General features: G+C 35.2%; 2 protein-coding genes across 2 annotated transcripts; one reads left to right on the top strand and one right to left on the bottom strand.

Annotated features, from left to right (window-relative positions):
* Positions 1-5,735, top strand: LOC135684161 (mitochondrial import receptor subunit TOM40 homolog). The gene is made up of 4 exons (XM_065199583.2): positions 1-243; positions 1,973-2,133; positions 3,242-3,343; positions 4,403-5,735. The coding sequence occupies exons 1-4, from the start codon at positions 45-47 to the stop codon at positions 4,949-4,951; spliced, it is 1,011 nt and encodes a 336-aa protein (XP_065055655.1). The 5' UTR covers positions 1-44; the 3' UTR covers positions 4,952-5,735.
* Positions 5,736-8,231: 2,496 nt separating this feature from the next.
* On the bottom strand, positions 8,232-14,369 carry LOC148957150 (uncharacterized). The gene is made up of 3 exons (XM_089115806.1): positions 12,658-14,369; positions 12,038-12,175; positions 8,232-10,802 (listed from the first exon to the last, which is right to left on the bottom strand). The coding sequence occupies exons 1-3, from the start codon at positions 14,068-14,070 to the stop codon at positions 10,599-10,601; spliced, it is 1,755 nt and encodes a 584-aa protein (XP_088971932.1). The 5' UTR covers positions 14,071-14,369; the 3' UTR covers positions 8,232-10,598.
* Between the last annotated feature and the right edge of the window lie 846 nt (positions 14,370-15,215).

Here is a 15,215-nt window from a genome sequence, read left to right as displayed (position 1 = left end):
GAACACGAGGTAGAGTCGTGCAGTCGCGGTCCTCCTTGTTCAAGATGGGGAATGCGAACTCTGCTGCAAGTGCTACTCAGCCGTCGCCTAAACCACCCTCGGGTGGCCAATCTGTTACCAACATGCCGCCAGCACCACCTATGACTGCTCCTTCACCACCAGTGGAAAGCAAGGCTGACACTCCTGTTGAAGAGGTCAGGAAAAACCCTGGAAGTTATGAGGACATTCACAAGAAGTGCAGAGGTAAAGTATAATATAAAAGGCCTAATAAGGAACACCCTTACATCGTTTAATAATAGAGCCAAAACATTATTGTAAATGAAATAGATTTCGCAAAAATTTCTTAGATAAATTCTGCAAAAATTTCGGCAACTAAAACGCATTCTTAAAATTGAACAATAAATGCTGCATCACTGAGGTTTATATGATTACAGCCCAGACTAGAATGTTTGGCACTTTTCGACGAGATCTGGGGTGTGCCAGAGGCTCTGAAACGAAAATATTGTGCGACAAATTGGGTGGAATATTTTCAGGTGTGAGCGGAAAATGCGCTACACAGTTCATTCGTATACTTGGAATATAATTAGCATCCAAGTAGCTCAGCTGTAAGATGAATTCTGCCATTTACTAGAAGAATACTAAGCAAACATAGCAATAGCAGTCCATGGCCTGTTATTCAGACTTAAATAAACCGTAGCATAAAATTTACTAGTGAAAAATGCAAAAACCATCCAGGCTAGATGCTGCAAGGTTTCTATAATGGTTTCAAACTTTAGCATCATAAAAAGTGCATGTTTGCCAATGTATGTTTTGCCATGACAATAATGATTCCTCCAAGAAATAGTGATAAATATACACCAGGAATTAGTAGACCAAAATAGCGATGAACATTTTTAGAAAAGTTTGCATTATCGAGGAAAATTAAGATGAAGGAACCTACAATTAGGTTCATACTGAAGAAAATTTGTTATATATGGGATTTTTTATACCTCGGGAATTTGTACCGAATTAAGCGTAATAACATCCAAGGAGATCAAATTATGAAGATAAGTACCACTGTTCAAGAATTTTAACCAGCAGAATTCAAGGGGCCAGACATTTTTTATCATACCAGAAAATTAGTTTTACTCGTGTCCAGGTTTCACAATATCAGAATTCCACTGTAGATTGGTCCTATGGTCATTTCAAAAGTTTTTACTTAATCAGCAATCCTGATAAGGTGTTGGCTCTGTTAAGAATTTTACATTTATGCTGACAAATGTTTGAACTAGAAGACCCAGATGCAGATGGGATGATGGACAAGACTTTGTCACTCTTCTTGCCAATCAAGCCAACATCTTTTTCTTTTCCTTGTAAAACTAGTGTCATTATTCAAATCACAGGCCAGGAATTGGTTATGGAAAGAGCAGACATTGCTGTCATTTTAGAATTGCAAAAAGATGCTTAAAGGCCCAGGAATGATGAAATATGATGCTACTGTGGAAATTTAAAAAAATATAAGCCATTGATCATTGGTTTCAGCATGTTTTCATAATGCCAATTTCACTAATCTCTCCAGATTTGTCCACTGTTCTGTACTTGAAGTCTTTTTTAAGCCTGTGGGTGCTTAAGTGACTTTGAGGTTGATCAGAAGTTTAAAGATTTCTGCATGATCGACCCAAATCAGATATAGAGAAAAGAGGCACATGAAGCAAAAAAATCATTGAAATTTATTTTTAATATCATAACTGCCATAACCAAACAAGCGTTTCTTCCAAATTCCCAGACCTGTATTGGCCGATGCAAGAAAGTAATTTGTTGTTTAAGAATTTTGAACTTGAGTGTAAAGATTTGAATATTATCCATGACAATATCCCCTTGTACTTGATAGAAATGAAGGGAATTTGAAGCATGTAAAGAAGCCTTGCAAATTTATGAAACATTGTCTTGAATTTGCTGTCAAATATATTAAATAAGAAATTCTTGCACCTAGATTTGATGCCAACACCATATGAAGGCTTCAAGCTTGTTGTCAATAAAGGACTGAGCAATCATTTTCAGATCAGCCACACCCTTAATCTCAGTGCTACAATGCCAAGCTCATACCATTTTGGTGCAACTTATGTTGGAACTAAACAGATAAGTCCAGCAGAGGTAGGTTTTGGTATATAATGAATGTATTCCACAAACACGTTTAAGATGGAATTTCACAGAATTCTGCTTAATCAATATGCTGCTTTTTTCAGCTTAAGTATTTTCACTCTAAACCTTTTAACAGGGTTACAGACTCTGAATCAATACCTAATGTTATTAGGAAGTATCCCTTCTTGTGAAAAAGTTGAATTTATTGAATCTAAAATTGGTCTAGATACTGACAAATGAGCACAGCAGCTCCTACTATATCAAATTGTTTTAAATTGGTCTTGTTGGTTTTAAAATTAATGACTTTTAGGTAACCCTTTTGTAATCTTTAAAATTTATCACATATTGAACTGATTTGAAATTTTAGGCTAGTATGGTTTTCTTCTTGATATCTCAATTAAATAATTCTTAAAAGATATTTCATGACACTTTTGTTTTACCACACTAAAGCAACAAATGTCATAAAAAGTCATTTTGTGTTGTTTCTTCTATGATTGATAACAACTTTATTTGTTGACTGTAATTAACTAATGTAACATTTTATTTTTCTGAAATGCTTAAAGGTCGAAGTTTTCATGGCTTTGAAAATGCAAACATTTTAAGACTATATATATACTAAAGTTTTGACCATTTTAAAAATCAGACCTTAGACTAAGCAGGTAGACTTAAATTTAGCAGTTTTGTCATCAGAACATATTTTCACCAGGTTGGAATTTCTATAAATTAGATATATAGCATAGATGTATATATGCATTGCAAAAAGTGGTAAGGTGACAAATGGTAGGAACTATAAACCATGGAAATGATATCAATTTTTAATGAAACTATACACTAACTCGTGATCTGCAGTGCTCTCGAGCAAAGTAGTGTACCTATCACTGGAGGATATTGTGACAACTTTTCCACCACACAAAGAGCTCCTTGTTCCCACCATTGGTCTCTATCTGCCCCACAAGGCCTGATCTTCTTTTATCTTAAAATTGTTACTATCTTTTCTTGCATAAGTATATTGGAACAGTTATTGAAGAAAATTTGTTTGATGCCTATGATTACCTATTATGTATATTTTTTGAATTTGATGATTTGACTTGTAATAATTCAACATTCATTTAACTTTTAGGCATATCCAGTCATACTAGGTGACATTGACAATTCTGGGAGTCTAAGTGCACAAATTATTCACCAGTTTTTGCCAAATTTAAAAAGCAAGTTAGTTGTTCAGGTAAGCAATTTTGCAATTGTTTGTTTTTTGCCAGTTGCAATTTGCCATTAGAGTATCAAATTACATATATATATTTAAAATATTTTAGTGATTAATTGAATATTAATTTAAACATAGGAAAATTATAATCATTATAAATTTGAATGCATACAGCACCAATAAATTGAGCTGTTTAGAACAGAATTTATCTATTGGGTACTCAAGCAGGTCCTTGCCCATTGTGATCCTGGACTTCCAAAATGCTGAGCCTATATCTGCCCTGAAAAGTAAGCAACTTTCAATTTGAACACCTTTTTGTCATTTAGTTATAATAATAATAATTATAAATATTTCAGTTATTGTAAGGTTAAACTGAAAATGTAAGGTTAGACCCTTTAGGACAGTTTCTGAGGGCTTCTGAGAGCTGTGCATGTGGGATTTTCTTACATTGTAATTTTTTTTCTCGTTCCCTGACTGATAGAAAACACCGGTTCTGGGTTTTTACACACTACAGTCCTGTTTATAGCACAACAGCAAGGTCATTTAGGTCACCACCATTATCACCAACATAATAACCAGTATAAATCTCTTGGAGGGAATGATATCTGCCTGCATAGACTATGTAAATGATTTCTTGAGTTAAAGGAGGCAGACTATTTTTAAACTTAGTTCAGCTGATTTGATTGCCCATGTATTTCTGTCCTGTTGTCAAAGTCCCATGTTTGTTACATTGAACTTGTAAATCTCTTTAATACCAGCATAAATCCAGGGCTCTGCTGGGCTGTTGACAAACAAGGCCCACACAAAAGACAATAGCTGCAGCAAGGGACTGAATATGAATGGGCTGGTTGTGTGTTTTTGAATTAGTTATTCAGAGATGTTTATTTTAAAAGACGACAGTTCAGTTGTTAGAATGCCACCCAAATCCTTTGGTAAAACAATTTTTTAACCCAAAACTGGCAAGTTTAATGGATTTTATAACTTAACCTGTTGAAGGAGCATAATTTCTTTCTCTGTCTTCATAATGGTATAAGGATGCAGTGTTAAGCATGGTTCTGATTATTTGTAATCATTTTTCAGACGCAAAAGTCACAGTTTTCAATGATACAGGCTGATTCTGAATACAGAGGAAAAGATTTCACCAGCACCTTAACTCTAGGCAACATTGATGTTATCAATGAATCTGGTATTGTTATTGCACATTATTTGCAGAAGTTAATGCCTCGTCTTGATATTGGGGCTGAACTTCTTTACCACTACGGAGCTGGACAAGAAGCAGCTGCTCTATCTTTATCAGGTCGTTACACTGCAGATAATTGGGTCGCTGGTGGCACATTAGGCCAGTCAGGATGGCACACTAGTTATTACCACAAAGGCAACGAAAACGTGCAGGTGGGAGTAGAGTATGAATACAATTCTAGAGCTCAAGAGGGTTGCGTTAGTTTAGGCTATCAAGTGGACCTTCCTAAGGCTAACTTTACTTTTCGTGGACTGGTTGATACCAACTGGACTGTGGCTGGCTTTTTCGAGAAAAAGTTGCCTCCTCTTCCATTTACCTTTGTGTTAAGCGGTATGATTAATCATCAAAAAAATACAAGTAGATTTGGTTTCGGATTATTGATTGGATAGAAATCTTTCTTTCCATATAGATATTAGCAGTAGTGCAGAATTTCTTCATCAATGTTCAAAATATCTTTGCAAATGCGTTATTTTTAAATATAACTGTATAGTCCTAAGATGTGAACTTCAATAAACAATGTCACGAGTGATGTTAGTTAGCATGTGGATGAGATCCGCACCCATTTCATCTTATTTCTCATAATTTTCAATGGCATATCGGTATTTATATACATGTAACTCCTTCCTTTCAAATAGTACCGTGGAATGGAATAAGAGTGTTGTACAAGCCTTACAATTTGACATTTGAAGGCTTCCCTCTCTCTCCTTAGTTCTTTAGAAGGCCTTCTAAGCACAACATGTACCCTCAGTCTATCTAAACACAAGCAACAGCGAAAACATAAGTTTTTTGGTCCACCACGACGTCAGGGGAGGTTTGCAAGTGTCTCGAAGAAAGTTTGAGAAAGTTTAGGGTTTTATGGGGGGTGGTAGTTACCAAAGAACGATATAAAATTAGGAGTTTCTAATTTCTTTTGAAATCTAGCTCTCAGACGCCTATGTGCGCTACCACAAAAATCATTTTTCTGCATATTTCACACAGACTTTGTAAAGATGAAAATTCTTGACTGCTAGTTTTGACCCACCTTAGAACTATGTACGACCCAACTTAGAACAGACACATGCTTTGAGTGTTTAAGAGATATTGATATAGCGTATGTTTTGAATCACGCTTAGAGTAAACAACTTTACTAAGCAGATATAAATTTTTGAATGAATGTTATATTCTTACTCATCAGATGTGCCAAAATTGTTTACAGAAAAGCGTATCTTCTGCGTTATTATCTAAATTTTGTTCTTAAATGCTATGTTGTCAGATCTTTACTTGCTCCACACATGCCTCGGCGAAAATTAAAGGGCCACTCCAGCCCAAAAATTTTTCTGAGATTTTTGCATAAATTGGTAGTTAGTCGAGAAAAAGAAGCCATCGTGAATTTTTTTTTTGAAAAGCTTAACTCGTTTTTCAGATATAGACGCTCAAAGTTGAGAATCGCCGTAAAAATACGACAAAATTTTTTTCGGAAAAAGTACCTTGTGACGTATGAAGGGACCATTGTTTCAACATTCGGCGCTATTGTTGTAGAGCTGATGAAAAAGCGCGAATCTTCATTTAAAAATCAGAAAACTGTCCTGCCAAAACAGACTGCATCAAAAGCAACATTCCATGAAAGTCTGTCAACATCCTCATGTCTCTGTCTCGCTGGCCTACTTTGCCAATTTGACTTCTCTGTCAGAAAGATTCGTGCGATAAAAAACTTCCATATTCGATCAGAATATCAAGACTGATGAGCGATACTTCTCTCTTTATATCGATTCCAGATAAAAGTCTGGCCTTCTAATAAACATGCCGCTGCTAGGCCCTGTTTACCATTTCGCTAGGTTCTCGTTGACCCTTTGGACAGCCGATGATACTTGCCGCGAACTTACCGAGGCCGAAAATGCCTGTGCCGTCAATCCGAAGATCTCCGATAACACGGTTGAAAAACAATTCAACTCAATGACCAATTTACAAACGCTAATAACTACAAAACGGCTAAAGATATGAAAAAATAACAGATTCGTTTTCAGGAGGTCTGATTTCATCATATTCGGAAATAAAAATTTTGGGCTGGAGTGGCCCTTTAAGAAAGTGAAATCGATTGATCTAGATCTGCCAATTGGTTTATCTTTGATTAAGGTGCATTTTGTGAGCAAGTCTGGTTAATCTGGTGTTGTACTGTTCTTTTCATGCTTAATTTAGTATTTTTCATTCATCACTGCCTCTCTTTGAATATTTTTGTAGACTTCAGGCAAGTGTACTTCAGAGGGTAAGCAAGAAAATGCTATTGGGTTCTTCAAAAAGATTCAAATTTTTGCTCAGTTCGTTTTTTACGTCTGTGGCTCATAAATTTCAGTTTCCAAAGGGGGCGTTCTGTTTTCTTTTCAACATATGCTTGGCCTCACAGTGGGCCTTCTGTTTTCTTTCTACGTTTGTCCATTTGGTAAATAAAAGGAACACCTAAAAATTAATACAAATTAATAACCAAAGAATCCATTAACTACTAATACAGAAATACTGAAGTTAATATAAATCATATAATACAGTCACTAATTGCTTGGGACACTTTAAAAAACTCGAAGTGAGCTATTGAGCTAAGTGTCCCGATGCAAGTAAACTCACAAGTAAACTACAGTAACAATATAATAGGTAGATGCATGCAAAAAAAACTATTCAAACATCAAAAGTAAAAGTTACATGTAATGATGTATATAAATCTTCAAGGTAGCAGGAGAGCTGGGGAGTATCTGGATAAATTAATGTAAGTCGTCCTTGATTATAAACCGAAGCAGAACGTGCCAAAAAATAATTACGAGCCGCGGCTTATAATCGAATAGATACGTTTCTACGTTTTCAAGTAATTAATTGAAAAAAAATTTTCAATTCTTTTGTAAGACGCAAGTTATTCTCAAAGGAGGATATTTTGATTGAAAAACAATGCATTCAATCCGCCTGACCCTCGGGACGAAGAAACGTGAACACAACTTGGATGTGCATCCTTAGTTTCATTTCGTTTGCTGTGCGAAATGAGATGCTGTCTTGACCTGTATCAGGAAAGAAGCGAGAGTTTATTGCACAGACATAGTGGTAAGTAGCCTTGTTTTTTTAATGAAATCTGTCTAGCTGTTATACCGTGGTGCTCAAGTTATTGGCAAGGTTACCTCTGGATCAAGCACTGTCTTGGCGGAGATATGTCAAATCATGCTAGTTCGCACCAGGCAGTTGCATCACTGAGTGAAGTTACTGTTTGAGAAGTGTTAATACAGGCATATCGAAGGCCAGAAAGGTAGGATACTTTAACCATTTTTAGAGTGTGGAATATGAAGAAATGTTGTCGGAGCCAAGTAGGGATAAAGGGACATTGTCCCACGTGCATCGCACTTTGGGCTGCTTTGACTTGAAGATGTGTCGCATGTTAGAAGCATCTGCAATTCACCTATATGCTTTCCACATTACATCCCGTTTGCAAGTTAACAATGCTTCAAAAGTCCGTCGCGTTTTGATCCATACTCTGAGGTCGGGAATGAATTAGGGTATGTAATAAGGGGGGATTATAGTCAAGTCCAAAATTTGATAGACGGGGATAAGGAGCGACCTCTTTTATAGTTTGAAGAGTTTTAGAAAGTGATCGCAAGGACATTCCTACTTTTTAATCGAAGGTTTTTGTACAAGGAAAAAGAGGGTTGAAACTGGCTGACAGCTACTATTGTTATTAGGAGGTCTCGTACCTTTCCATAAATTTTTAAAATCCTTTGTTTCCATAGAACAATTCCTTTCGCTCCTATTGTTGTCAATCCTTGGCGACAATCCAATAGATCTATCCTTTTTACATTCATTCATTCATTCATTTATCAATCAACCCTAAATACATTTCTACATAATTATTGTACAACTACTAATTTACAAGAAACCGTACAATATTAAGGAGAATACACTACTGTGGAAATTTAAAATCGACTTATTAAGGAGGAGCTCCCTAAATTGGTAAAACTAATCAAGAGCCCAACCCCCAATAAAAACAAAGAAACAAAAATTTAAAAACAGCAGCAGCAACAATAAAACACGTTTCTGAAATGGGCGGTACTCGTGTGCTACTGATGTTGATATATGTTGATGACAATGTGGTTCTTGATAGCTGACAAACGAAGGCCGTCCGAGGTTATTTTGTTCAAGAGTCACTCAGGAAGAAACATTCTGAGGTAACATGTATCAAGACATCAGAGGCTCGCAATAATAGTATTTTCAAACGGTGATTACCGGAAAAAACACTGTAAAGTGCCCCAAGGACTGATTCTGGCACCATTCATTGCCTTAGCTTTACCAAACATTGATAACTGTGTTGATACACCCTTATTAAAAGTTTTGCTTCAGAAATATGCCAAATATCATAATTTGGTACAGCCATCCAATGCATTTATAAAATCCAGTCAAAATCAGAATTCAATATAATTTAAACATCAACATCGAACCCAGGGTGCATTCCATGTAGTTAGGCCTGAATATGTCCCGCGTGGAGTTACCACACATCTTCGGCGTGATGATTGAACGAATTTTGTGTTTTATGGGAAACCATTTTTGGGAAACCATACTTTCAAAAAGATTTATCAATTAATCGAAATGCAACTTAACTCGAAGGCAATCACTCTTGGCGTACAAGATTTCCACCAAAATGAAAGGATGAATGTATACGGAGTTACTAAGAAAATAGAAGGATTTCCTCCAAAGGTGTGCAGATCCCACAGACCAATACCAAAAATCTGAGTCTTGGATAAGATCCTAAAGATTTGATGAAATGCGAATAGATGGGATGCGACAATATGTTTCTCGTACCGCAAAATTTTGAAGATGACATGCAGAATCATGTTGTTACCAGTACAGTCTGCATGCCTGTGACGTGAAACATTTTCATTGGATCAACAGCGAATTCTGTATTCAGTATACATAATTAGGTCTTCAGTGAAAAAGTGACATGTCTAATTTCTATTCAGTTTATCAGTATGTTTATTTCATACTTATTTTTCTGGCAGTTTGGGACACTTGAAATATATTCTTCTCAAGCTCTCAAAAAGCCAAGTTATTGTATTCAGATCAAGACAACTGCAGCTTACTCCTTTGACAAAAACAAATACTACATTTTGTTTGTTGTTGTAACTATATAATTCACATGACTTATGTAGAATTATAAAAGAAAGACAGAAGTACAGTTTTATTTGAAATGAAACCTTAAATCGACTGAGTAAATATGGCTTAATCAAAGCAATGCTGTGTGCAAGTCTTTTAAAAACTTTGGCCATAAGAATTTTGAACTGTTTATGCTTGAAAAAATGTTTACTATCCGAAATCTAAACAAGATAAGTGCATATATGTATAATCAAAATTAAAAGTTTTTCTTAATGACAATGAAATATATGCCAAAGCATAACTTGTAATTACAATTGGAATTTGAGCTGAATAAGCAGATCCTGAATTTAGTCAAGTTGGTAGTGGTAGGAATATGTTCTCAAATTTTGTTTACTAAATAACACTGGACTTGTGAATGAATAGATCCACACAAGTAAATCCTTGGTGACATCAAAGGATTCTGTAAATCTGAACACCAAAATGAAATGAGTATGGATCAGTGCAGTGGGGATAAATTACAAGTCTTTCTTTTACTAGTTTGCAGACAAATCCATTTAGTCTAGAAGGGGCTGGTTGCTAGAACTGGGTTGAAAAGTCTTATATAATGACAGAACCTTGCTCATTGAATTCAATTGGCACAGCAAGCCAGCCAAGCTACAGAGCAAACTTATCATAGCTAAAAATTGTGCTTTTTAGGTAAACAGCCCATTAAATGGCATAAGAAGTGACCATATAGTCAACCCAATCTGTTTTTGTAAAGCCAAAGAATCTGTTCCTGTGCACAAAAGTTCAAGTCTGTCATATTATGAATAGAAACTCAAGCTTATGACACTATTACTGACTAAACTCAGAATTCAACTTATAACAGATTTGAACTGTATATAAAGATTTATTTATGGTAATATTAATATACTATGAACAAAAGATACTGGGAAAAGTCATCTATGACTTTACTTCCTTGATTATATTAGCAAGGTTTTGCCTCATTTTCTCAATAGCTAGTTTCTCAGTTTCATGTCTTTGCTTCATGATCTCTAATGCTGAAACCCTGTCACTCTTTTCAGATGAAGATCGTACTTGGTCTTGTCCATTTGAAAGTCTTCTGGTTCCTTTCCCAATTTTAATGCTTCTTGCATATTCCAGTGCCTTCAAACAAAGTCAAAATTTAATGAGATTAATGAAATCAATTTCCCAGAAATACAATTATTAAATTCGGTTGGAGCTATAGAGTTCTCAAGTGTGATGTCACAAAAAAACTACTTTTAAAACTTTTGAATTTTGACCACATAACATAGAAGTTATTTGAAATACTTCCAAATATGCAAAAGCAGGCCAATGAATCAAAAACCAGGTGAGCCAATAGAAGATTTGAAAATTGTTAACTGGTGCTGTTATTTTGGCTCTGTTTATAAAGTTATGTACAGAGACCTAGCTACAGGCTAGGTTTGATGAGGCAAGGGCCTGTTCTCATCTGGCCACAACTCTGACAATTTGTTACACCTTTAACTGCTTTTGCAAATCTAGAGGTATTTCACAATGCTCTTTCAGGTTAAGTTATCAAAATTCAAAATTTCCCAAAACAAAATTTTGTGATGTCATCACTTCAGAACTTTATTGACCATTGAGTGAATATTTTACATACAATAAAGATGTCACACAATAATATCCCCTTGCCCAAGAAAGATGTCAGACATTAGGTGTTCAGAAACTGCCTGCTGTAGGTCACTTTGGTAGCACCTTTTAAAAATATTTATTCCTGGCACTGTTCAGATTTGACTTGGGTTCAGATAATTTGAAAAGAAAAATAAAATAAAATATAAGTAACATGTACATAAAAACAAAAAATGTGAGCATTTACAGATAGATATTTTTTCTGCTCATAGACAACTGGAAGTAACCAGAGACTAACATCAGACTAGCAGGAGATTTTAATTTTTAAAATTTTTTTTTGAGAAAATAAACAGACTAGATACTTTCATTATGTAAAAGAGCTGCTTTGATCTTATTTGAATAGAACATTGTTAACAAATAACAATTTTAGTAAATATAGAACGGTTGCAAGAAGCACTTTTGAGTAAGGGTATTCCTCTCGAAACATATGTATTTGATATTCATTCACTTGAACCCAAATCCTTGCACCTCTAAGAAAATTCCTCTTCCATACAAATTTCAAATGTCTTTATATAGTATTTTTGTATTCTTATATTTTGTTCCATTCCCTGCAACTAGTCTTCATTTAATACTTATACACTTTTGATAGTTTTTTGTGGCTTCTGTATGTATGTAGAAGAAGAATTTTCAAAATGAACTGAACTGAACTCAACTGAACCAAAATTGCTCTAATTTCTCTGCTCTACTATTCCACAAAAATAAAATCTTACAGCTGTTCTTTTTGACTCCAACTGGCGATCTTTGATTGTTGGCATAGGGGCTGACTTGGCTTTCTTCACCACCAGCCGCTGTTTGTTATATGATGAAACAGCTGATGCATAATCTTTCAGCTTATCTGCTCTTGATTTCTATAAATTTGATAAAGTTGTTTTACTTTGAATTTTCATTAATAATATGTCACCTCACAGTGCTTAATATGGGCACTGCTTTATCTGCCAAAATAGTATAATGTAGCCATAATAGCCTTTACCCCTTAAAACCCCTGACCTCCCAATAATCTACACACTGAATGATAGCAAGGGGTTTACCACAATTTGTTTTCTAATTGGCAAAATTCTCAGTAAAATCAGCTGAGGCTCAAGTTACAAATTATCTTCATCCAAGTCTCCATTTGGTAATATTTTCTTTCCAGACTGACCCCCAGCCTCAACCCCATTTGGGAGTGTCAAGTGACACAACACGATGTAACCTGTAATTAATTATGGAAATCATAAGTAATGTACATAATAAGTTACCCATTTGACAGTTAGCTTCTATCCATTGGTTACTATAAAGATTGATACATAGTTCAGAACAAAAGCTTAATTGAGATTTTGCTGAGCAACCTTACCTTCTCCAAATATTCTTCAGATGCTTTGTCAGGTCCTAAGGATCTTTGAAGCTTTATTTCTTTATTCAATGCTTTGTAATCTTTCAAGCTGTATTTTTTATATGAAACTTCCTTCTTTTTGCCAAGATGCTGGGCAGCATAACTTGTCTGGCCATCATTTGGTGATGTGTTTTGCTTGTCAATATTAAGATAATGTCTTTTTGCATAACTTGAGTTCCTGGTATCTTCTTCTTTTTGAATAGATAGATGGTTTGTCCACTGGTGCAACATTGGTTCTACATTTTCTGTCACGCTACATTTGTTTTGGATTGGGTAAGATCCAGCTTGTAAATAACCTGATGAATATTGCATTTCTGAGTTATAATCATCCACAATATGCGGCATAGAAGAATCTAAAATGTTATTTTTCAAGTTTAATTCTTCCTCTTTAATCATATTGTCAAGCCTGGAAATCTGAATATCTTCTCCAAACCTGTTTGTGTCTGTCGGATTTTGTGGCATCATGACATGAGTATTTCTCTCCTTTGGAACAAAATCATTTTCATATTCAACAAAATGTTTATTCCTTACTTCTGGCTGCATAATTAATCCAATATCCCTTTTCTGTTTCAATTCATAATTTTCAATTGGTAAAATGTCACTTCTGTTACTTTGCAAAGGTAGACAAGAAGTATTGTCACCTGCTCTGTTTTCTATCTCATTTGACCCTCTTTTTTCTGACAAGAACTTCTGACAATAAGAACCTTGACTTTTTTTACCAACCTTTATCCTATTTTTAGCAATAAATTTTGGAACAGGCTCTTTATATTTGAAACCTGGTTTTGGGTTAAAATCTTTTCTGGCTGTATCTTCACCAAGATCAACTTGTCTTTTCCTTTGATTACCCAAATCATTATGATTATTTTGAACATTTTCTTGCTTCTGAAAGTGACTTTCACCAGCATGTGATAAATAACCATCTTGATCAAAATGAAAAGGGGGCTCATTGCCTTCCAGTTCGTGTCCGAAATCTGGCATTTCTAATGAATCAGCGACTCCTGTTCTTTCCATATTTCCAAAGTCTTCCTCTAACTTCTTGTAATGTCTTTTCAACTCTTCTAGTCTATCAACTTCGTCATCTCTATCAACATGAATATTATCTTCATCGACAGCTGTTTCCAACATGCTACTTCTCTCTTTATTTACAAACTTTATATCTGTGTTTTCATCCACTTCATAATGACTCTCGATATCAGCACTCTTGCCTTCTCCTAAAGTTAACATGTCAAACTTTTGTGATTTAGTGTCCGTTGACGATGACACAGGTCTGCCGACATCACGTTGAATATTTCCCAACCCAAGTGTTTCATTTTCCGAATCCTCCATAAGATACTCAAAATGCTTATCAGAATGAACAGCAATATTATCGCTCATATTCAAAAGATGAAAACTGTAAATGATTCGTTATTTATGCTGGCAACTGGAACACTCACCAAAAACATTCAAAATTTAGGCCATCCTGGCTTCAATCTGCTAAGACAATTTGGGATCCTTTGTAAGAAAATAAATAAGACAAGGTTCCTTTCTTTGAATATTCCCAGAACTTAAAGATAAGCAGCTCTAATTGTTAAGAAATAATCTACACTAACACAAATGATCCTGAAAACACCTCGTGGAAGAAGAAAATCGCGTACAAGTTCAATGACCGGCCATTTTGTTTGCTTTTGTTGACTCTCAAGTAGCATTGTCAAGGAGACAACAAATGGGAATAAACTCAATTGTTGTAAAACAAAAGCACGCACCTAAACACCTAACAATTTTTTCACTTTTCTAAGAAAACTCACTTTGAATTTTCTTGTCTTGAAAATTTAATCTCAGTATTTTTGGTTCGAGGTTGGCCTGGGCAGGATTTATAAACTTTGTTAACAGTTTTGTGAACAATATCAAATCTGTGATGTCCTACTGCATTTGCCATAATATTTCGTATTTAACCATAAATTTGTGTGTAAAACGGTAATTAAACCAGAAAATGTTGTATTTTTCCCTTTTAACTCATGTATTAATATTAACACTACATAACAAAGACCGAGATACAACTTCTTTTTCTTTTGGGAGGGGGGGGGGCAACCCTGATAAATAAGTGTAAAATTTGGGCTAACGCTCCCCCCCCCAGTATCTCGGTAATCTTGCTACATGACGAAAATAAGTACAGTTTACAAATATTCTTTGAAGGATCCACTACCAATCAAAACCTAATCTATTTAGAACACCTTTTACAAAATTTCAATTTTAAATTGAAATATTTTGGCAGAATATAAAGAGTTTGCCCATCGTTTAGCCAGCACCAGGGCCGTGAATCCAAGGGGGGACGGAAGGGACTGGACCCCCCAAATCTGGAGCAAATGATTCTTTTTCAGAAATTATCGTGATTTTCTTTTAAAGCAAGGAATCCATGGTAGCTGGGTTAGAACTAAACTAAGTCATGGTGTCAAGTGCGAAATGTCTATTTTTGATGACTGTGCTCAAAGGGCAAATCGCCCCAAATATCTTATACACCGGTCCACCCTTGAATAAATCTA

Source organism: Rhopilema esculentum, unplaced genomic scaffold (genome assembly GCF_057945365.1).
Source record: "Rhopilema esculentum isolate cy_ngs unplaced genomic scaffold, ASM5794536v1 HiC_scaffold_37, whole genome shotgun sequence".
Classification (NCBI taxonomy): domain Eukaryota; kingdom Metazoa; phylum Cnidaria; class Scyphozoa; order Rhizostomeae; family Rhizostomatidae; genus Rhopilema; species Rhopilema esculentum.
The sequence above is the reverse complement of the archived record's forward strand: the minus strand, read 5'-3'. Positions and strand labels throughout refer to the sequence as shown.